The sequence below is a fragment of the Tenrec ecaudatus genome, chromosome 4 (genome assembly GCF_050624435.1).
Source record: "Tenrec ecaudatus isolate mTenEca1 chromosome 4, mTenEca1.hap1, whole genome shotgun sequence".
Lineage (NCBI taxonomy): Eukaryota > Metazoa > Chordata > Mammalia > Afrosoricida > Tenrecidae > Tenrec > Tenrec ecaudatus.
In genome coordinates this window covers 53,254,462-53,277,283 of record NC_134533.1, presented here as the reverse complement: position 1 = coordinate 53,277,283, position 22,822 = coordinate 53,254,462, and the positions used below count along the sequence as shown (strand labels likewise).

General features: G+C 52.8%; 1 protein-coding gene across 4 annotated transcripts in view; it reads right to left on the bottom strand.

Moving 5' to 3' along the window:
• Window positions 1-22,822, bottom strand: part of ABCC8 (ATP binding cassette subfamily C member 8) — a 94,943-nt gene that overhangs the window by 18,312 nt on the left and 53,809 nt on the right. For 2 of the 4 annotated variants that reach the window (XM_075548424.1, XM_075548426.1), the window contains exons 11-23: window positions 20,592-20,632; window positions 19,305-19,450; window positions 17,236-17,341; window positions 16,974-17,090; window positions 16,450-16,525; window positions 15,827-15,932; window positions 12,239-12,241; window positions 7,056-7,088; window positions 4,970-5,005; window positions 4,140-4,238; window positions 2,953-3,037; window positions 2,209-2,289; window positions 1,081-1,218 (exon numbers count right to left, since the gene is read on the bottom strand). In XM_075548424.1, the coding sequence (XP_075404539.1) occupies window positions 1,081-1,218; window positions 2,209-2,289; window positions 2,953-3,037; window positions 4,140-4,238; window positions 4,970-5,005; window positions 7,056-7,088; window positions 12,239-12,241; window positions 15,827-15,932; window positions 16,450-16,525; window positions 16,974-17,090; window positions 17,236-17,341; window positions 19,305-19,450; window positions 20,592-20,632 (1,067 nt within the window). The remainder of the gene's footprint in view (window positions 1-1,080; window positions 1,219-2,208; window positions 2,290-2,952; window positions 3,038-4,139; window positions 4,239-4,969; window positions 5,006-7,055; window positions 7,089-12,238; window positions 12,242-15,826; window positions 15,933-16,449; window positions 16,526-16,973; window positions 17,091-17,235; window positions 17,342-19,304; window positions 19,451-20,591; window positions 20,633-22,822) is intronic. The other 2 variants (XM_075548425.1, XM_075548427.1) reach the window with 1 other exon arrangement.

The window sequence follows — 22,822 nt, the reverse complement described above, 5'->3', positions numbered from 1 at the left end:
ATCATTTAGACTTGTGTTCCATTCAGACACCCGCTCCATCTGCCTGTCACTCCCACCCACCTCACAGGGGGTCTGAGGAGGCGCTGTCTGGGAGCCCTGCAGACAGGGTGATTTGGGTCCCTCTGTGTTTGCCATCTTTTGACTCAGCATTGTCCTGAACTGCCTCCCTCAGGTCACTGCAGAGGCTCAGAACAAACATTCTGCTTCTGTTTTAATAGTTCGGATTTCTCTTTTAGGTATTTTTAACACAAGGGTGGGGGTGGGGTGGTCTTCTCTCATGTGGATTTATTTGGGCAAGATCGCGTGGCACAGGTTTCAAACTCAGGGGTGGGCCTCAAAGCTGGTTCACACAGGGGATCTAGGCCTAGAATTTGAAAGTCACTTGATTTGCATTTAAAAATTAGGTGCCTTCTAGTTAGTCCAAGTCTGCATAGTGAATATTATAGGGATTTGGCTAATGTGTAGTTTTATAAACTTGCATTGGGGGGGGGGGCTGTTTTGAAGCCTCTATCACTGCTGTTCATTTCTATATTTTTCATATGTTCCTAACCAAAACCTATCCACCTCTGCTAAATCTGAAGGTAGGATGGCTCCCTTCCAAAAGGCAGGGGTGGCTCATTGAGTGGCAAGAAGTGGCCGAAGGCAGGACCAAAGTAGGGGCTTCCTTCTAGGAATTCTTGGTGCGCATCCAGAAGCTAGGCTGGGGCCCATCAGTGGATCTACTCAAAACCCATGGCCTTTCAAGTTGATTCTGACTCACAGCGGCCCTGTGTAGAGTTTCTGAGTTTGTCAATCTTGACTGGAGCAGAGACGTCCTTGAAGCACCTGGTGGGTTTGAACTGCCCATCTTGTGACAGTCGAATGCTTACTGGACAGTGCTAGGTATCAGCAAACCCTCACCTGAGCAGGGCCCTCCCTGCGCTGCCCCATCGAGTGCCAGCCAGTCTGCATGAAGCCGTCTAATGATGGTCTCTGCTGCTCCGTGGGCCTGTCATTGCTTCCCCTACACCTGGCTGTCCCTGGCGCATGTGCCAAACTGCCCCCTCCTCAGATCTCCCTGGCCTGGGAAGGACCCCTCACCCAGTCCGCGTGGGGCAGGTACTGTAGTTTGTGGGTCACTAGGACCACTGTCCTGTTGTCATCTCGGAGCAGTTCAAGAATCCCAGCCTGCATCAGGTGGTCGCTCAGGTGGATATCCAGAGCTGAGAAGGGGTCATCCTGGGCAGAAGAAAGGCGGGAGGAATGGGCATGGAAATGGGGGTGACAGTGAGTATAAGGACCGCAGAGTTAGAATTGCTCTGGTCCAGGGCCTGGCACTAACTGGTTGGGTGACCTTTGCACAACCCACCTAGCCTCTCTGGGACTCAGTTGCTTCGTCTTGAAATGGGCTGTTGGCAGTTATCCTTCCCAAGCAGATGTAATCACTCAACGTCCTGACTGGTCCTGATCCTCCCATTGTCAATCGAGTCCAAATTTCTCATGTGATATTCCAGGCCCTTCACAGCCTACCCAGATCTCCTTTCTCGGTCTCACCTGCCACCTGCCCCATCCTACACGCCAGGGCTCCAGGGAACCTGGCACTTCAGGCCTTTGCCCAGGTGACTCCCTCTGCCTGGAGTACTCCTCTTCTTTGTGACTTCCTACTCCATCTCAGCCCTTCCTGTGTCTGGTATCTTGGAAATTGGGTTAGTGGGGAGAGCGTGCCTGTGTTAAAGACAAACACACACTCCAAACCCACTGCGGTCGAGTCAGTGCGACCCTATAGGGCAGGGTAGAACTGCCCCTGTGAGTTTCCGAGAGTAGAAAGCCCTGCCTTTCGCCTGAGGAGTGGCTGATGGTTTCAAACTGAGGACCTTCCAGACCTCGGATTGCAGCCTAATTTATAACCACTATGTCACCACGGCACCTGCAGTTGGAGGGAAATCAAGCAGGGCCCTGGAGACCTGATGTTTGTTCCACCATCCCATCCACATGCCTTCCCTCCTCACTGACTCCCTGGACAAGACCCTTCAGAGTCTGGGCCACAAAGCCTGGCCCTGAGCTGAGTGGGGGCTCCTCGTTTTTCTGCATCCCTGAGGCTTAGAATCCTTTAATTCTGCCAACGGACCAGACACAGAGCTGGGCAAGAATAGGGGAGGGAGAGCTAATGAGCCCGGTCTCACATCGCCCTGTTGAAACGCTTAATTTCTATAGGAAAGAAGCTCTCACCAAGAAGACGACATTGGTGTGCTGGTAGAGGGCTCGGGCCACACTGATGCGTTGGCGCTGACCCCCAGACAGGTTGATGCCCTGTCACCAAAGAGAAGGAACAGTTCATATCCTCGTGTCCCTTCCAGAGGAGCATGGCCAGGCCCCTACTTGACTGCACACTCTGGGCTCTTCGACCCCTCTTTCCCTGCACAGAGGAGGAACACTTGCAGGCTTCTGAATGAATTCAGAAGCGAGGGCGGAGCATAATCCCTGGTCCTTGGATGATTTACCATCAAGATCTAGTAAGCACCACCTGACCAGTGGGAACCAAGGCAGAGGACAGAGGGGTGCAAATGACACCCAAGGAGGACTGCCAGCAGTGAGGGCAGTCACAGGAGTTCTGGAAGAGGGGTCCCACCTGGAGAATTGACACAAACCACAGAACCCTGGTCCTGGCACAGTGCCACATGGGCTCTCGATAGACAATTGTCACCTGAATGAAGGAGAGGTCAAGTCCTCCTCAACTCTCGGTTAACCTTGCCCACCAAGTAGTCCTGGAAACCCACCATGGACAGTCCCCAGTCACCCAGGGCTCACGGAAATCATCTTTAACCCCGCTGCAGACTGCTCTACACTCCGCACTCTCCTGATTCTCAGTCACTGAGGAGGAGTGGGGGGCCCGGGAGGGACACCCATGGATGGGGGCAGCGGGGAGTCAGGGCGACTTGGCATTGAGGAAACCCTTCGGAGGCAGCTACTGACCCGTTCTCCTATCTGGGTCTGGTCTCCATGAGGCAGAATGTCGATGTCTGGCTGCAGGGAGCAGGCTTCGATGACGGTTTTGTACCTGGAGTGGGTGGGGGCAGGGGCACAGCTGACCAGCCTGGTCAAAGCCGGGCCGGAGCTCTTGTCCAAGGTCATTAGTCTCTGGGAAGCCATCCCCCGGGGTGAGCCAGGGCATCCAGGGGCCTCCCGCGCAGGCAGGAGTAAACACCACGTGAGCCAGAAAAGAGCTGTGGTCAGTGCCTCGAGCAGTCTCGGGGCAGGTTAAATATTTGAAAGATGAAATTGGATGGGGGCAAATATGTCAGGCAAGTGACAGGAGGGGCCCCACCATCCCTGCGCAGCCAGAACCCGTGCTCAGAGCACTTGGGGGGATCATGGGTGGCTGGCGTGGGCACTAATGATGACGGCTGGGCAAATATTTGCTCAGTCTGTTATACTTCCCTCACCAGCCTTCAACCTGGGCGGGTGCCAGCCAGGGTTCATGGAGGCCTGAGAGGGGCTTGGTGACCAAGGTGTCCTTCGGGGTGAGGCGGTCTTGGACTTGAGCCCCATTCCTGTCATTTACTGCCAGGATGCTCTTCAGCAAGTGCCCTGACCTCGGTGAGCTTAGGGTTCCCCATTCATGCGATGGAGCCAATGGTCCTATGGCTGGTGAGCTGATGCTGACTCGTGGGGACCCTGGAAGGACCGTGCAGGGCAGAGCTGCACCCCCCAGGGTTAGCGGGCAAGCCCGGCACCAGGGTTTCCTTCTGTGGGGCCTCAGGCTGGCTTTGAACTGGCAACCTTCCGTCAGCAGTCTGCCGCACCGGGGACTCTTGGGGAGTCCTAACAGGATCTGCCTGTTGAAGCGGTCATCCGCCGGGAGAGGAGATGCATGCACACAGTTCAGCACCCTGCCTGGTGCGTGCTAAGAGCTTGCTGATATTGGCCATTATCATCGCCGGGGGTGGGGAGAAATAATGCATGAGAGGGTGGGGAGGGGCAGGGCCTGCAGCAGAGTTGTGGGGGTGGGGTGTTTCCAGCTGGACCTGAAGGAGAGCAGGATGGATTGGGGAGGGGGGGCATCTGGGAAGCTGGCTGTGGCAGTGGGGGATGGGCAGGCTGAGTAAAACTACCCCGACCAAGTCCTTCCTCCTTCCCGGGGGGTGGTGGGGGGCTTTTACCGTTGCTTGTTGAAGGGGCTCTCAAAGGTGATGTTCTCCTCCACGGTGGCATTCAGCAGCCATGGCTTCTGAGAAGCGTAGGCCACAGGGCCCCTCTTCCTGGAAAAAGAAGTGGGCATTCACAGGGCCTCAGGGAGGACGTGTCGTCAAGCCCATGGCGAGGACTGGGGCGAGGGCGAGGCCGCACTGAGAAGTGGGGGCGCACTCAGAAGCTGCTTCCTGCAGCCTGGTGGCCAATCCTTCCCTGGAGCCCGAGTGGGGCGTGAGTGCAGGGCTTGACTTCGTGGGCCAAGGGGGCTCTGCTGGCCAGGAGGACAGGACCGACCTCGGGCCTCCCTGCACTATGCCGACCTGCAGATGGCTGGCTCGTTTGTTCTCCTTCCTGGCCCTCTGCGCAGGGCCCTGGAGGGATCCGCAGCATGACCAAACCGAGGACCCACTCAGTCCCTGCTGTCCTCCCTTCTCTGTGGTCCCCAAATGAAGGCGGTACATAAATGAAACATTTTCCAAGTTTTATTTAAAGCCGAGTCTGGAAATCACGCTTCGGGTGATGTGGTCTTTGAAGAACAGTCACCAAAGAGTGACAGGAGGCGGCCAGGAACAAAGATGGTGGGAGGGAAAGGGAGCTGACGGGGGCATCGAAGGGACCAACCCTCACCCGAAGGAGCCCAGAGTCCCTCCCTCACCCTCCCAGCCACAGGACCTAGTCTGGAGACTTCCCCAACCCCCGGTCCCCCCGGTCCCCCCTCTACCCCCAGATCCTTGGGGTCCTCAGGCTGAGAGGCCCCCTGCGGAACCTGTCCTGGAAGGTAAGTCCCAGGGCATAGTACCTGACGTCCGAGTCAGCTGATGCCTCCCGCTCCGGACTGCTGCAGGGGAGGAAACACCCCCCCCCCCAAGGCTTCCAGTGAGCAGACAGGCTGAGCGGGCCCAGACCCTCACCTGAGGGTGTCTTTACAATCCCTGTGACCACCCTGCAGTCACGCCTACATGGAGGGGTGTGGGGGAGTGGCCGTGGTCACCCTGGGGGACCTCCGCTCCCTGAACTCACGGGGCATTCTGAATTCTCATGTGGTTATTTGAGGAGGGCCGGGAGTGGGGGGAGGGACCTGGTGAAGGAGGAGGAAGGATGTAGGGAAGCCACCATTGGCTCATGGTGGGGGGACCGAACTTCCAGGCAACATGGGGCCCCAAGTGTGGCTCCTCCAGGCCCAGCCTCTGCCTTGGGCTCAGAGGAACGGGCGAGGTCTCGGGCTGCCCCACTGCAGAGAGAGCTCAGAGCGATGGAAGAGAGCGATGGCAAGGGCCAGTCAGCACGGGCTCAGCTGAAGACACCAGAGCCTGCTGGTGTGGGCGGGAACCTACAGCTGACGGGACTGTGGGTGCCCGCCAGAGCTGGCAGGGCTGCAGGCAAGCCGTGCTGTCCCTCCCACGTGGCCCTGTCAGAAGACAGTCATAGAATCGAAGGGCGCTGCCAGACCAGGCGCCTTCAGCTGGGGTGCCACATGCCCTGGCCCACCCCGGAACGTTCTCTGGCCCAACATTCCGTGCCATTGTTCTCACCCACGCGCTCTCACACGTCCCGCCAAGTCCGATCTGGGCTCAAGTAATAGGATCGCTATGGCTAGAGAGGCTGGGCTTGTGGTCACACCCTGGCACTTGGGGACAAGGTGGGACAAAGGGCAAAGAAAGCACGGGGAAGTGAAACTTCTCTGGTGTTGGAGGTGGAAGTTAGTGGTTTCACTGTGAATCTATTTCTCTTGGATATTTTGCCACTCATGCATTGAATGGAGTGTAGAGAAACAGGGTTGACCTTTTTTTTCCTGTTTGATCTAAACAATGCCCATCTCATCTTACAGAGCAATGATTGTCAACCCTTTCATTCACATCCCCCTAAGGTGAGTGGTTTGAACCTGCCCGTCACTCGGCAGGAGAGAGCTGAGGCTGTGTGGCCCCATGAAGACTGAAAGCAGTGCTACTCTGCGCTCTAGGGTCACAGAGTCAGAACTGACTGGAGGGCAGTGGGCTTGCTTTATTGGTTGGAAGGAGCATTTCGAGGAGCCTGGTGGCACTGTGGAGTAAGTGTTGAACTGCTAAACGCAAGGTCAGTGGTTCAAACCCACCAGCCTCCCAGCTAGAGAAACCTGAGGCTGTCTGCTCCCAGGAAGATTTGTCGTGTCAGAAACACTGCACAGGCTTGCTATGAATCAGAATGAACTAATCATCTTTCCCTTGCAAGCAATTTTTATTCTCAGTTTAGTGTTTTCTGATATGTTCACAGAGTTGTACACCCATCACTACTGACGACATTTTCTCATTGAAAAAGAAACTCTGTGCCCATTAGCAGTCAATCTCCTTTCCTCTTCTCCTTCCAGCCCCTGGCAACGGGAACTAATCTACCTATTGACTTTATCTGCCATAAAATTTTTTTAAATTTCAAAATAGCTCGAGTTTGTTATTTGTATTTGTCTTTTAAAAATCATTTTATTGGGGGCTCATACAACTCTGATCACAGTCCATCCATACATCAAGCACATTTGTTGCCATCATCATTCTCAAAACATTTGCCTTCTACTTAAGCCCTGGTATCAGCTCATCTACTTGAGCCCTGGTATTAGCTCATTTCCCCCTCCCCCACCTGCCATAAAAATTTAATGCCACGGTAACTCTGTAGATCTGTTTGTGGACCATGGCCTTCTGCTGGGTCACAGACCTTGTCAAGGCTCAGACAGTTCCTCCTCCCACCAAGAACCAATTTTTGGTCCCAGTGAGAATGCATACCTTACACCTGTGCCTCTGAGGGTGAGTAGTCAGCACCCCCCCCCACCCCGCTCACAAACCCCACTCCCCACCCCCTAGCTCCTTGCTTCTCTCTGGACCCACATCCAACCCCCCCTCCCCCCCCCAGGGCTGTACCTGGTGTCCTCTCCCGTCTCGGTGTCTGGAAGGCTGTTGGGGCACACATGGAAAAGAGCAATACCAGTTACTTCCTGTCCACTTGTCTCTCTGTCCATCACCTGGGATGTTAGAGAGAAGGAAGCTCTAGCTCCCCTCCCCAACCTTCCCACCAGACGGTCCCCAATTGGCTCCCTTGGGACAAAACTGCTCTTCTCAATCTCTGTCCCTTCCGCAGCACCTTGGCCGGCACCTCCCACCACATAAAGATAGTGGGGCTCAGAGAGGGGAAGTAACTTGCCAAAAGTCACCCGGCGAGGAGAAGAGATTAATGCGACCACAAAGTTCTGTGCTCCCAAGTTACTGTGCTTTGTTACCTCACTGTGACTTCCCACTCCACAGCTCTGATAAATGCCTTCTGGTCAGAAAAACCAGCATGGACAAAAACAGGGATGGGAAGATTGATGAAATGTCCTCCTGTCCTTCTACAGAGGACCAGAAGTGACTGGACACTCCGGTGGCTATGTCATTACCAGTCATCCCCTCTGGGTTCTGTTCCCTGATCCTTATAATCACTCAGCCCTCTGAACCCAATCTAACCTCACACTTCCCAGTCACCAGATTGCTGTAATTGGCAGGCAAGCTGGAAATGTGAGGCAGATAACAGGCTGAAGCTCATTCCAACATTGCGGCCACAGACCAGATAAGCCTATCGCTGGAGTCTTCCTACCTTGTCTATTTCCAGAGATGCAAAGGCTGTTATTTATCTGGGGGAGATGCATCTGCAGGCTCCCCAAGGACTCTCGTGTGCAAGGAGCTCTCTGTCCTAACTCAGTTCGCATCCCTGTCTGGACCGGTCAATTAGCTCCCATGATGGACTAGCCGACCGTCTCATCAGCTCCTGTGTAAGTCTCACTCCCAGTGGGATTTTAAGAGAGAAAGGACTTGGAGCTGTTGACTGACGTATTAATCATTCGGGAAGAACGCAGAGGTGCCTGGTTCAGTCCTCCCGACCACCCTAGGATGAGGTGTTACAGACAGGGAAACCGTGGCTTGAAGTGTATACAGCATGCCCCCCTGTACAGAGGAAGGAGGTGGGGAGGCGGGAGTATGGTTCCTGGTTTACCTGCTCCTCTTTCGAGGGCGGTGCACACTGAGCCTTGGCATGAGCCTCCTCGAGGCTCTGCGTTTTTCATCTGAAGGGTAATGGAAGAGTGGGACATCTCATAGGGCATTACTGTCTCCCATGGGTGGCTGGGAATTGCACATTGAATTACAGTACAGTCTTAGTTCCAATGAGGAACCCCGGGGGTGTAGTGGCTGCGATCTGCATGGTCACCAGTTGGAAGCCACCAGCAGCTCCCTGGAACCAAGACTGGGCTTCTACTCTGTAACCCCCCCAGAGGGTCGCGGTGAGTCAGCATTGACTGCCGGTGACGAGTGTGATTTGGGGCTGTTATAATGGTAGTCGTAGGGAGCTGAAGCTGGTTTGGGTCTGTGCACCTTCTTTTCCTTTCATTGCTACTTTGTTCTCAAAAACGTGCCTGAAAATAGGTTCAAAGACACTGATCATCATGATATGATAGCAACCCCTTCTGAACAACAACAAAAAACCCATACTACTGCCATCAAAGTGATACTGATTCATGCAACCCTATCGGACACAATAGATAGAGCCTCTGAGACTAATTCTTCACGGGGCAGAGTGCTCCCTCAGAGCAGCTGGTGGTTTTGAACTGTGGACCTTGTGGTCGGCAGTCCAACTTGTAACCGCTACGCCACCAGAGCTCCTACTAGGACAGCAACAGAACCAGAAAAATGGACAACATCTGCAACGATTGACAATACTGGCAGCGAGGAAGCAACAACATGTGAAGTCACATGGTGCCAGGTGTCATGGGAGTTGGGTAACGATGTCCTGACCAGAAAGCACCAGAAGCTTTAGAAAATAAATCAGCACAGAGTTTGAGCCTTGTCGGTGTATGGACTTGCTAAAAAAATGTGTTTGTTGCTTGGTCTTGTTTGCAATGCACTAGTTTGTCACTAAAGACTCCAAGTCTGTTTCCAGTTCACGCTCTCTCCTATTTTCTCAGCCCCTCGGACTAGTATTTAGGTTCGAGGGATAAGGAATGTGGAGGGATTTTTTTTTTTATAAAAGAAGGAAGGTTTTTGTTGCTATATAATTAGAGGAATATTTTTGTGAAAAAATAAAATTGCTGCTGGAATGCTGCACAACAAATTTACTGACAGTCAATTTGGTGTCTCCCCTGAGGACAGTGTCCCTGGTACAGCCCCCTCCTCCTGTCACCCCAAGTGATACCACAGTTACAGGGCTCTGCTTCCTGTCGGCTTCCTGTGGGTATCTAATGTCATTCTTCTGTGGGTAATGGCTGGATTCTTTATTTCCAGGGAAAGAATTTCACCTGACTATATCTGCTAATATTGGCGTCTGTCTTTTGTAATCCAAATGTTTTCATCTTAAAGATGAATGGGATAATGTGAAAACTCCCCGGATGACAATTTGCTTGAAACAGCTAGGCAGGGACAGATGACTGTTATTAAAATGAAAAGGCTTGGTGAACTCAAAGCTTCTCCGAACAAAAAGTCTATAACATTAAAAAATAAAAAGGATGTAATTAGACTTACAGTACTGTACTCGGAAAGATGCTCATAATATATTGAGAAACAAAGATTGTTCTGCATAACAGCAAGCATGATATGTTCTCATCTAAAAAACATGTGCTTGCATATGCATAGAATAAGTCTGCAACAATATGGGGGTGGGAGGGTGAATGCTTGAGAGACACACAGAGCAGAGCTGCATAGTAACCCCCAGTCCAGTCTGTAGGGCCCCACGTGATAACCGTCCATGGCCACCCTGGGGCTCTGCATGGGCACCTCTCTCCACTCAGGACTGGTGAGCCTTTCAAGAATAGGACCCGGGTCTTTGTAGCCTGTACAGTACTGTTTGCAAAATGCTCATTTTGCATTTACTCCTTGGCTGGGCACCTAGGGTACAACATGGAATAATTCCTTGGCTCTGTCTCCAAGGAGTTTGGTGTCATGGGGAGACCGACCCTTAGCAGATAATCGCAATGCAGTGTCAAGCACATGCTAGTAGGAGTGTATTCATTCCAAGTATTGATGGAAAACGTGGGTGGGGAATTCAGGGTTAGGGTCAACCTGGATTAATAAAGGCCTATGACAAGAAGAGAGTTGTCAAGACATGTTTATGAGGTCAGTATCTTGAAAGTTCTAAGTCATTCCTGGTTCATTCATTTAGCAAATATTATGCTTACTCTGTATCAGACACAGTGGCCCTGTCCCCAAGGAGCTTGCTACTGGATCTCTAGTGAGACAATGTGGTGGTTTGTGTGCTGTTGTGCTCTTGGAAATACCAGCAGGGCTGCCAGAGGTGGACATGTTTCAGTGGCACTTCCAGGTCATGTCACACAAGGCAGAAGGACCTGGTTGGTACTCTACTTCTGGAAAAAGTGGGTCAGTGAAACCCTTATGGACCTCAGTGGGACATAGTCTGATCCGGTGCCAGATACACACCCTTCAGGTTGGAAGACATTCAAAAATTGACCGGGGAAGTGCTATTTACTCAAAGTAGAATTGACTTTAAAGATGTGGGTGTAGTGATGCTTTTGAGACTTTTATTTGCTTATGTGCCCTGGCTCAAAATGAGAATAAATAGCTGTACCTTTCTATGAATACACAGATAATGTTGAAGGGCGACCCTTGGAAAATTAGAAATCATAAAAAAAATGAAATGGAATTCACCAAGACGAGTATCCTAGGCACTAGTGAACTGAATGGACTGGGATTGGTCACTATGAGTTGGAAAATCACATGGTCCACTATGCCAGGAAAATTCATCTTGATGCTGGAGAGAATTAAAACAAATCCATGAGAGTCAATGTACAACCTTGGTTCTGAATTCAGAGACTTGACTTTAGAGGCCATCTCAAGAGAAGGTTTGGTACATTTAACACAAGCAACCAAAAACCAGATGAGTTGTGGGATGACATAAAAAAAAACATCATAAATGAAGAAAGCAAAATGTCACTAAAAAAAAAAAAGACAAAAAAAAGACAAAAATGGATGCCAAAAGACACTCTGATACTTGCTGTTGATTGTGAAGTAGCTAAAACAAGTCGGGGGAAAGATGATGGACAAGAGCTGAACAGAAGATTTCAAAGTGTTTTTCAAGAAGACAAAGTATTATAACGAGACGTGCAAAGACCCAAGGTTAAAGAGAACGCAGCATTTCTCAAACAGAACTACCTGAGGAAAAAATTCAAGCCCCGAGTTGTAATACTGAAGGATTCTATGGGTAAAATATTGAAACATCAACAGACGATGGAAAGAACACACAGTCACTGTATCAGAAAGAATTGGTCTACACCCAACCATTTCAGGAGGTTGTACACGATCAAAACCCCACGGGACTGAAGGGAAAACCTGAAGCTGCTCTGACAGCACTGGTTCAAAACATGGCTCCAGGCGCTGACAGAAAATCAACTGAGATGTTTCCTCGAACAGATACAGTGCTTACTCGTCCGGAACATGAAATTTAGAAGCTAGCTGCCTGGTCAACAAACTGGACGAAACCCATATTTGTGCTCCTTCCAAAGAATAGTGACCCAGCAGAATATGGAAATGGTTAAGCGATATCATTAATATCACTCCCAAGTAAAATTTTTCTGAAGATAATTCAAAAGTGGTTGTAGGAGCACATCGACAGGGAAGTGCCCAAAATTCAAGATGGATTCAGAAGAGGACACAGTATGAAGACTATCATTGCCAATTTCAGGTGGAAGCAAAGACCACCAGAAAGTTATTTACCTGTGTTTTATCGACTCTGCAAAGACATGTGGATCAGAATAAATTATGGACAACACACCAACACTGGGAATTCCAGAATGCTTACTTGTGTTCATGTGAAACCTTGACAAAGATCAAGAGGTGGTTATTGAAATGGACGAAGGGGTTCCCGAGTGGTTTAAAATCAGGAAAGGAGTGTGTTAGGGTTGTAACCTTTCACCATGTTTATTCAATCTGCGAACTGAAAAGCTGGACTCCATGAAGAAGAATGTGGCATCAGGATCAGAGGGAGACTCATTAACTACATGTGATATGCAGTGAACTCAATTTTGCTGGCAGAACCAAGGGGGGAGGGTGGAACAACCGTGAAGCACCTACTGATGAAGATCAGATCTTACAACCTTCACGATATATTCCTTCTCAATACAAAGAAAACAAAAATTCTCATTACTGGGCCCATCAGCAACATCTTGATAAAGGCAGAAACAAACAAGCAAACCTGGAATTGTCAAGGATTTAATTTTACTTGGATTCACAATCAATACCCATGAGAGCAGCAGCCAAGAAACCAAACGATGCACTGAGAAAAGCTACTTCCCAAGAGCTCTGCCTGACCCCAGCCAGGGTATTTTCGATTGCCTCGTGTGCATGTGCAAACGGAACAGTGAATAAGGAAGTCCGGGGGAGAGTTGATGCCTTTGAGCTGTGGTGTTGGCAAAGACTTAAATATACCATGGACTGCCAGAAACAAATGGACACACCTGTCTTCGGAAGTACAGCCAGAATGCTCGCCAGCAGCAAGGAGGAGAGACTTCAATTCTTATTCTCTGGACATGTCATTCCAAGGGACCAGTCCACCACACTCAATGGAGGGTCACTGAGAAAAAAGCAGCCCAGGGGCTGCTCCAGTGCACTGACATAGCAATGCGGTGAGGCTGGTGCATCACTGGGTAGTGTCTTGTTCAGTTGCATGGTCATGACAAAGAAGGTCATTTTTGAGGAATATTATTTATGGGGTACTTCCTACCTGTAGGACACTTACTATGCACATCAACCCCCATGGGTGAAAAGGGGAAACTGGTATAGAGAGATTCGGGAATTGTCCACAGCATAGAGCTGGTGTGGTCGGTGGAGCCCAGACTTGAGTCCAGGCAGCGCAGCCCCAAAGCCTCCTTGCAGCCACACTGCTCATTGGTTCATGAAGAAAAGGAGCCAGTGGTGGTACACACAAAGCACCTATCCCCCTGAGCCGTCTCCACTCTGTACCCCTGTCCTCCTTCCTCTGCTTCCTGGCAGCCTTTCTGGCCATCTGCTATCTCAGCTTTGCCCTGGTGTGGATCAGAAGCCAGGCGCCAGAGGAGCCAGACTGAGTCAAGGGAGCAGCTGCCAGGTTGACCACTATCTTGCTCTTGGCTTACTTTGTAAGCACATCACCTCCCTGAAGACCTGGTATCTGAGGTCTGAAGCTCCTGCCAAAGGCAGAAGGTAGGGTGGGGTGGGGGGGCCACAACACAGAGCCCCAGCACATAGCCCATCAACCAGACGAGGTGGCAGGCCAGAGCTGTGAGCATGCCCGGGATTTTGAGATATAATCAGCAGCTGCGTCCTGTCTGCCCAGAATCATCCATCATCCTCCTTCTCTTAAATACATTGATGAGCTCCTAAACCTCTCTCCCTTCCTGCTGTCTCTCTCTCTGATCCACCTTCCTTACTCGCCTTCAAGGTAAAGCTCAGTTCTCAGGCCTGGCATACAGGGGTGCAGTGGGTTACACATTGGGCTGCTAGCCATCTGATCAGCAGTTTGAAACCACCAGCCACTCCTGGGAAGAAAGATGAGGCTTTTTACTCCCTGAAGTCTCAGAAACCCACAGGGGCAGTTCACTGAGTTGGAATCTACTGGATGGCAGTGAATGATCTCAGCCAAACCAATTCTCTACCCCCGTCTCCCACCACACTGCATTCAACACATTCAATGTGCCCAGTGCTACCCATGCCAAACCAGACTCACTGTCCCTGTGCATTTCTGAGCCTGTAACTCTCGCATGGGTGTAGAACGCCTCACCTCTCTCCTGAGGAATGGCTGGCTGGTGATTCGAACTGCTGACCTTGTGGATGGCAGCCCACCATACCAGCCACCAGGGTGAGTTGCCCAGTACTGCAGGTTCACAGATATGGTTTCACTTTGGCAAACTTGTCCACTCTGCCTGGAGCCTCTTCCTCCCTGCTCCCTCTTTTCCTTCTGGGTAAACCTTCAAGGCCACCTCAATCCCACACCTGCAGGGAAGCCTTCCTTCCTGACTGCGCAGGCAAGGTTCCCGGCTGGTCTCCTGTGCAGGATGAATTCTCCTCGTGCAAAGAAATGTCATTACCCCACTGCTCTCAGCTTCCTCCCATCTTAGTCAGCTCTGGGCACAGGCTCTGGCCCAGAGCAGGAGCTCCGGGTGTACTGGGTCAGGGAACAAGCCCATGTCGAGAAGCTAGAGCATGGGTCCTTTTCTCTCATCGCTGCAGGCTCGCGGAATGACAGCGCTGTGTTTGGGAGGGAAGTTGACAGCGGAGGAAAAGCACGCACCCTGGAGAAGAACACTGTTCCCAGCCACCGCCTCTCCTGACTTCCCTGTCTCAGACAGAGCCGGGAGCTGGGTCCCCACTGTCTGTTGGGAGAGTGCTGATGAGTGATCTTTGCTGCGTGATGGCTCTGAGGCCCTGGGAGGTGGTGGGTGAGGGGCGGGTGATGTGTATCACTGCTACCTCCTCTGCGGGGCGGGTGGATGCTCCTTCAGCTGACTTTGGTGCTAGCACACTAGTAATTTCTTCCTGCTGTCTTTGGACCTCCTCTTCCAGTCTGCAGTCAACTTGTGTGCCAAGTGCAAAATCCCGTTTCTGCCACTCAAGTTACCTCAGGCAACTTGCTCTCCTGTTTCATCACCCGTTGAACAGGGAGAGCCACAGAGATCTGCTTCATGGCGGTGTTTGCCGAAGAAGGGCTGAGACAGCGAGGTAAAGTGCTTGCGCATCCTCTCTTCTCCAGCCAGAGCTCCACACCCCCATCCATTTCCTTCAGCCCTGGGCCACCCGGGAGCTCAAAGCTGGCTTTGTGTCTCAGCACTAGCTGTCCTCTGCCCCATCTCTGAACACTTTCACACCCTCTTCTCACTTTTTACAAAAGATTTTATTTTCTAGGTGGCGTCTATTAGTTAGCTTTTTAGGAAGGAGGTGGCTCTAAAAGACTAGAGGTTGACTCAGCCTGAGCTCCCTGGCTCTGTCATTTGCGATTGTGATCTTTCCCCCCCAAGCCTCCAGTGAATGGGCTATGCATTTTCTGGGGGCCCCAGCGGAGGCTCAATGTGCTGGTGCTACAACTGCCTCCAGGGGGAGGCGGTGCAGCTGAGAGCGGTTCTGCACCTGGGCTTTGGGATCCAACAGCCGATTGCAATGCCGACTCGGCCCCTTGGTAGGTGTGTGAATCAGGGCTAATAGTCTGACCCTCCTCATAATATGAGAATTGAACACAGTCATTTTAAGGATTAAATAAAGCCATCCCTGCTGATTGTCAGAAGGATTAAATAAAATAATGTAGGTCCACGTTTTTAACAAGACGTAGTATAGGATCTGGCAGATAAACAGAGTAGGGTTTAATTTGAAAAAGCCAATGACGATGATAATTAGCAGCATTTACTATGTGCTTACTGAACGCACAGGGGGCACTCGGGAAATGCCATTGAGGAGGCCCATCTCGGTTTCTACTGCTGTGTGAACGCACAGCTCAATGACAGCAATTACATTAGTCTCGCAACATGAGAGTCACCAGTATTGGTTACCACAATTTCCCTCCATCGATGCAACTCAAAAGCTTCCTAAATAATGACAGCCCAGCCCAGCACTGGGAGGAGCCACTGAAGGCTGGAAGGAGGACTAACTACCTCCCAGTCTCTTGTCACTGATAAGGACTGATTGATTACCTGTTCCAGAAGACGCTCCCTGAGACCTTCTGCATCTCCCCCAGCGTGGCTAGGAGGAGGGAGGACTTGCCGCAGCCCACCTGCCCCACGATCATGGTCAGCTGACCTGCAGGGAGAGCAGCAGGTGGGAGAGGGCCCAGGAGAGAATCTGAGCAACCATTGTGATGAAAGACAGACAGCCACCCTGGGCCCCAGGTCCTTCCTCTACTTTTTACCACCTTCCTAAGCTCGTGTTCCCCCCCCCCCCATCCCATGCTTCCTAGGTTCCAATAAACACCATCCTAGGTGCCCCCTCGGCACTGTGCTCAGGCTGCTGTGCTTACCCCCGCCTGGCACATTAATTCCCCGAGGACAGAGCCACCCTCCCCAAGCTTCCTTACCCCCAAGCACCCACCAAGGGCGAGCATGCTGGGGGTATTCAATACATGCTGGTGTTCTTTCCACCCGCATGTCATTCAGTGGGACATGGGGAAGGGTCACCCAGTTAGGGCTTTCGTTGACTCAAAATCCCTGCCATCAAGTCCATTCCGACGGACACCATTCCTATAGCAGCGCCTACTGAATTCATCTGCCTCCAGCGGGGACACTCTCCGACCATGCTGGAGGGGGTGAGCGGGAATTACCTCGGGGGATCCGAATGGTGATGTTGGACAGTGTGGGGATCCCATTGGGGGTCCACGTGAAGAAGCCTCCGATGATCTTCAATGGCCACAGCCCACCACCCAGGAGAGAAGACAAGAGAAAGGGGGCTGAGCTGTCAGTGTGAAAAGTCTTTTGCTTCCCCTCCTCCGTGAAAGTCCCCCTAACCCCCCAAAACACTGATTCCAGTCCCCAGATCCCTGACTCCAAACGCCTTGGTTGCTGCTTGTCATAAAGATGAAGGGATGGAAGGATACAACAGAGGCAAAGGACTTAGCTGAGCACCTGGCTCAGTCACTGTATAATGAGCAACGAAGAGGTTCCCAACTAACCCCTTTGGGGCCAGGGTCAGGCCACACACTGGAGAAGGGGGTATCCACTTTGGCTTTAGGATTCCTATGGACACAGCAGGGCTGGTGACCTCTAGGGTCGAGAACTCTTGCCTTCTCAGTTGGAACTCCCCCTCAGGGGTGGTGCAGGGTGTGTGTGCACAGAGTCCAGGACTCACCTGGACACAGCAGCTGTCTGCATCCCCGTCCGCAGTGGGGGCCAGACTCTGCAGTGGGCCTGTGAGGCTGCGACAATCCTCCCGGGCTGGACGCTTTCGGTTCACAACCTTGAGGGGCTGGGGATGGTTCAAAGGTGAGGGTCCACTGGGCAGTAGCTATGCCGGGAAGGGAAGCCCCTCTTCCTGGAGGGGAGGCCCGGGTTGGATCCGGCAGGACAGGAGCTCCAGGCTCGGAGTGGCAAGGGGAGGCCTGGACACTCACCACCGCCTGGTACTTGCTGCCTCGGCCCTGGGGTACGGGCTCCCGGGGCGCACACTGCTCCTCCAGGATCTCAGCACTGGACAGGAACTCGCTCAGCTTCTGCACGCTGCAGAGGATGTGCAGAGAAATCCCCACCACTGCCCAGGGCAGAGGGGAGGGGACGGGGAGGAGGGACAGCCTGAGAGGGCAGCTCTGAGCAAGTGCAGGCCCAGGGCTGGTCCCCACGCAGTCCAGGGTTAGGGTCGACAGGTAGGCTGGGGAAGATGTCTGGATTAAAGGTGAGCTGGCTAGTTCCAGGGTGAGTTTCATGTTAAAGGGAGTCCGTCTGGGTTAACCAGGCTTCAGGATGGTTTGTGGTGGGCTTTATTAACCACTGCTTGGGTTATGGATGGTCGGCGTTAAGGTTAGTTAGGCTTATGATTGGCTATTAACAATAATAGTGAATATGTCTGGGCCTGTATGTCAGGCAGTGTGATAACTGTTTGATACACATGATTTAATGTAATCCCCAGAGCCCCCTGGTTGGGGGTGTATGGGGGCATTCTTCCCAAATCATCAGAAGGCTGCTTTCCTAGGGAAGTTTCCTGTGGTCCCAGAGGAGACACCAGAAGTTTCCCTCTTACTGTTCCTTCTCTCCCATCCCTGGGGTCATGGAAGTTGTCTGGGGGTTGTTAGAGAGAGAATTGTTCCTATCTCCCTCTTCTGCCTTTTGCTCAATGTCCAGTAGGTCTTGGGCCAGATATCCCCACCCCGAGTCCTCAAGGCAAGAACAGCCTCTGGCCCCTGCTAAACTGCCAGGTTCCTATTCCCTGTCTCCAGCGTCCCCCTCCTCTCCACTCTGGCACCCCAGTCATGGCCAGCAAGGGTGGTGCTGGCCACCCTGCTGGGGTAAAGTTTCAGGTGTGTCTGCTCCCCACCCCCAGCCCAATGTGGAAGGTGCCTCATTAAAAAGGCCTCCTCTGCCCTGGGGTGATGGTCCCTGGGAATGGTGGGGTTGGGACTGTTTGCATCTGGGAATGAATCTGGATCTGAGAAAAGGCTTCCTGGGAGGTGTATCCTTCATGGCTGTGAGGTCCACCCAGATTCAGAGGGCTAAGGTGGGGGTCCAGGGGCCCCGGGGACATGACAGCTGCTCCCTCTGCTCCAGCGGCTCCCTGCTCAGCTTTGACCCTCTGGGCCCAGTTGTTCCCTTCCCTCCCCCAGCTCCTGCCAAGGCCCCTCACGCAAGCTGCTCCTGCCATCAGCTACTTCCTTTCAACAACCCCAATTTCTTGCTCATTGCCTGAGACCAGCAGGGGCGTCCTCTTCCTCAAGGTTTGGGTGCGGGTGACATTTTAAACTATCTGATCCCATTGGCCACAGGGGGGCACAGGCAGTTCCTTGGGGGTGACAGGCCCTTATTTCCAGAGAGCTGTTTCAGAAACCTAAATGAAACCGTTGCTGTCCAGGAACGGCACTCCCCAGCCCTCTACCATCAAGTTTTCATCTCAAGAGGGCGACTCTTCTAGGGAAAGTGGCAGCGTCACCATGGGGTTCTGGAGCCGGGGGAATGGGGAGCGGGACCCCCCAGAGCCAAGGGCCCATTGGAGACATGACTGCAGGTGCCTGGGAAACCTGCTTCACTGATTGGGGCTGGGAGGGCTTTCGGGGCCATGGAAAGAACAGGGGAGAAGATGAGTCAATACAGACATGAGAGAACATCACCTTGGGGGACGGGAGGTGTGTTCATTCTTCGTGGTTCTGGAAGGTTGGAGCAGGTGCAATGGATAGACATTTTATGGAGACTAATTTGGCTTCATTAACCCACCCCCTCACACCCCTGCCATACCATGCACTCTCTCTCCTTAGAGGGGGCAGCGAGTCCCGTCCTGAGAGATATGCACGCAGGTTGGGTAGCCCCTTCTGAAGGATCACGTGGAGAGAAGCCACCAGGGTCCAGGTGCTTCTGACCCATCTAGCCAGCTTCAGTGAGGCCTTCACTGAGGCAGAGGTGTGTGGGGTCCCAAGAGCCTGCTACGGGGGGACACACAGGGCACCTGTCCATTGCCCTTGTGGGCCCCTCCTCTCACCTGACTAGTGCTTTCACTGTGGACCGGACCACGCTGGACAGCAGGAACAGCGGAGTGACCAGGATGTGGAAGAGGGAGAGGGAGGCGAAGGCCACAGACGGGGAGAAATCGGCTTCTTTGAAGAAGCTGACATGGCCGACAAAAGTCTGTGGACAGAGACACGAAGCAGCCAGGGAGTGTGTCCGGGTCCAGGTGTCTGCGCGGGAAACACAGCCCGGCCGGCCAACGGGACCTTCTACTGGAGGCGCCTCTGCCAAGCTCCCTCACAGTGACAGTCCTCCCAAAAATGGCTCCAGGGAGCTCAGGACATGAAGCTCTAGGGAGGGGGCTCTTCCCTCCCTGCCCAAGTCCTCCTTGCCAGGAAGGACCAGGAAGGACAGTGACCTGAGAGCTCTCTCCCCTCCACCCCGTCCCCAGGCAGGAAAATGTAAACTCAGTATTTACAAAGCCACCTTCTCTCTGCGCTTGCTTCTTGGACACCTAGACAGCTGTCACCCTATTATCCAGAGTTCCCCCAAGAGCCAGACCCATAAATTATGTTGAAAGTGAATTCCCAAGCATGCCTGACAGGCTGTGAACTCTCCACTGATCGGGACTCTGGCCCTAGGGGAAGCAAATGCACCTTTTTAAGGAACTGAAGCATCTGAGGGAGTCTGGGATGGGGCCCCTAGGTGAGGGGGCTGTAGGTTCCCAGGAGCCTGGCATTTGGTGGGGGGGGGCCTGCCTATCTCCCCAAGGAGCTCACATGCAGCCCTCGTCCCAGCCGGTCCAGAGAAGCACCGTGTGATATTTAACGACACGGAGAATCATTTCTGGCATAGTCTTCGATGTAAAAAAGCCAGCCACAAAACTGCCTGTGCAGCGCAATCCTATTTTTGTAAAAATGACATATCACAGTCCTTTAAAAAGATGGGGAGAAACACAGGAAGGCTATTACCGGCCGGACTCTGGATGGATTTAATTTTCCTTGTGCTTCTCTGAATTGCCCAATCTGACAGCAATCAACATATTTTACTTTCAAAACGAAAACACTGGATAGCGATTCTTTTTACAAAAAGAAAACCTGATCGCTCTCAATTCGAAGAAGGGTCAGTCGAGCAGGCCTGGAAACAGGAACCCTTTCAGTCTAGAGGGCGTGGGGGAGGGGCGGGACCTGCTCTATATAGACTTCCAATCCATCACCCGGGTACCAGCTCTCCGAAGAGCCTGTGCAGAAAGGGGAAGAATCTGCACGCCCCACCCCTCCCCCACCCCCAGCAGGACACAGGGACGGACACAGGCACTTACAATGAGGACGGCGGCAATGGGGATGGCCGTGTTCATGAAAACTGCGGAGGAAACACAGGGAGAGTGCAGCCTGAGCAATGGCACAGCTACTCCTGAAGGCTGGGGTGCTCCGGGCACCCTGGGGAGGCCACCCGCAGCCTACAGGGCGACGTGGGGGTAGGGGCGAACTCCAGTCCTGTGGCAGACCCCAGTTCTGCCCCTATTTCCCTCAGGATTCTTGTCCCATGGGCCCTCGCCTCTGTTTCTGGGATGTTGAATCAAGGCCGACAGGCTTTCATTCTGCTCCCTGTGGACACGGTGTGGGAGGCCCCCTGGGAAAGCGGTGGGGAAGGCATGCTGGAGAGCTAGTCGCCTGCCACCGGCGATAAAGTCAGCAGCATGTGTTTCTGGGGCACCAGGTTGCTTCCCCTTCCTCTGCTTTGGCCTTCTGTAGCCTCCCTGACCAGGTCTCTCCGAGGCCTCTCAGAAAATCCACATGCACTGCCAAGAGGTCAGTGCCAATGCACAGCAACCATGGACGATGGAGTAGGACTTCCCTGTGGGTTTCCAGAGCTGTGAATCTTCCCAGGTGGGTTCTTAGCAGCCCAGCTGTACCACCAGCCACCTACTACACCACGGGGGCTCCTTTGCTGAGGCTGAGGGGCTTCTCAATCGCCACTGATTCCTGAGAATCATTTCAAACTCATTCTTACTTAGGTGTCAGAGACCAAAGACAGCTTAAAGCAGGACTTGTTTCTGGTCTGACACATAGAGTCCCCACCCGGGGTAACTAGTCTCGGCTGGGTCCTATAATCTAAGCCCAGCCACCAAGAGTCAGGGGAGGGAATGTCTACCACTCTCGTGTTGCTGCAAACAGAAGCTTGCTCTGTATTCTGCTCAAGCCACGGCTTCCAGACCCTTCCTGGAGACCCCACAGAGCCAAGGGAATGGACTAACACTTGCAGAAGGGGCCGCCCTGCTGCTCCTATGCTGTGTGAGGCCACCACTCTCGCCACGATTCCATTTCTCCATCAGTTTTTCATAAAATTGCACACAGTCAGACTTTGCCAAGGGCAGAGGAGACAGTGCCAGTGACAGGCTCTGTGATCCCCGAGTGCGGGCTGAAGAGCATGCCTCAGGTGGGGAGCGCTGGACCCTGCTCTCCAGGGTCTCCCCTGCTCCAGTCCAGGGTATGAGAAGGCAGCGGGAACACTGGCCTCAGGCTTGAACTCCCAGGGGACTGGTTCCACAGAGTAAGCAACCATCTAAGCTGTCACCTTCCCATCTCACTGCCCTCCTTGCCATCAGCCTCTTTCAGGTCAGCTCAGAAAGGAGCCTGGTTCTTCAGCGACCCAAATTAAAGCCCAAGAAGCTGGGAACCAGAGACAGAGGACCTAGCTCGACACATGGCTCCTGTCTAATGAATTTCAAAATCTAATTTCAAGGAGTCCAGACGGTTAACCAGATTCCAAAGAATGATCACCCACAAATCCCCTATCTGTGCGTGCATGCACAGTGTAACTTAGAATTAAAGGAGCCCCCAGCTGGGCCCTGCCTTCTAGAGATCCCAGACTAAGGGAGGAGACAGAAATCATGCTTCCAGGGAATCCAATCGATGGGGAGACAAGGACCATGCCCTAAGGTGCTCCCAAGTAGATAGGGGAGACATTGTCCCCATCTTTGGGGGATTCCTAAGCTGATGGTGGAGACATGGTCCCACCATTGGAATTCTCCTAGATGCAAGAGGAAGCTATCGCTGAGCTCTGGGGGCACTGAACCTCCCAGGCCATCAGGCACCAAACCCATCGCAGTGTCACACATGATGCTCTCGGTCGGTGCTTTGCAGACGAAGATTCCATGGTCTTCAGCTGCCCACCACCCCTCTTTCACAGTCCCAGCAAGGGGCAGTATACACATTCGCAGTTTTACCCAGGTCTGGGTCTTGTATGTGGGAGAGGGTGGAGAAGGGGACATCGTCTGGCCCAGGCTCTAGACCATTAGTAACATAGAGCTCTCAACACGCGGTAGCCTTGCTCCTTCCCTGTAGGGTCAGCTATTCCAGAAAGTTTCCTTAGGGCGGGGCCTCTCTTTCACCCTATCGCAGCCCACCCCTACCTATTACCATGCAGGGGGAACTCACTACACCACTCCAGCTCCCTTCCTCAAACTGAGAGCCCTCCCACGTGAACTGGGGCTCCACTCCAGCTGCAAAATAAGACCAGAGGTGAATTGCAAATCCCTGTAGCTTGCCT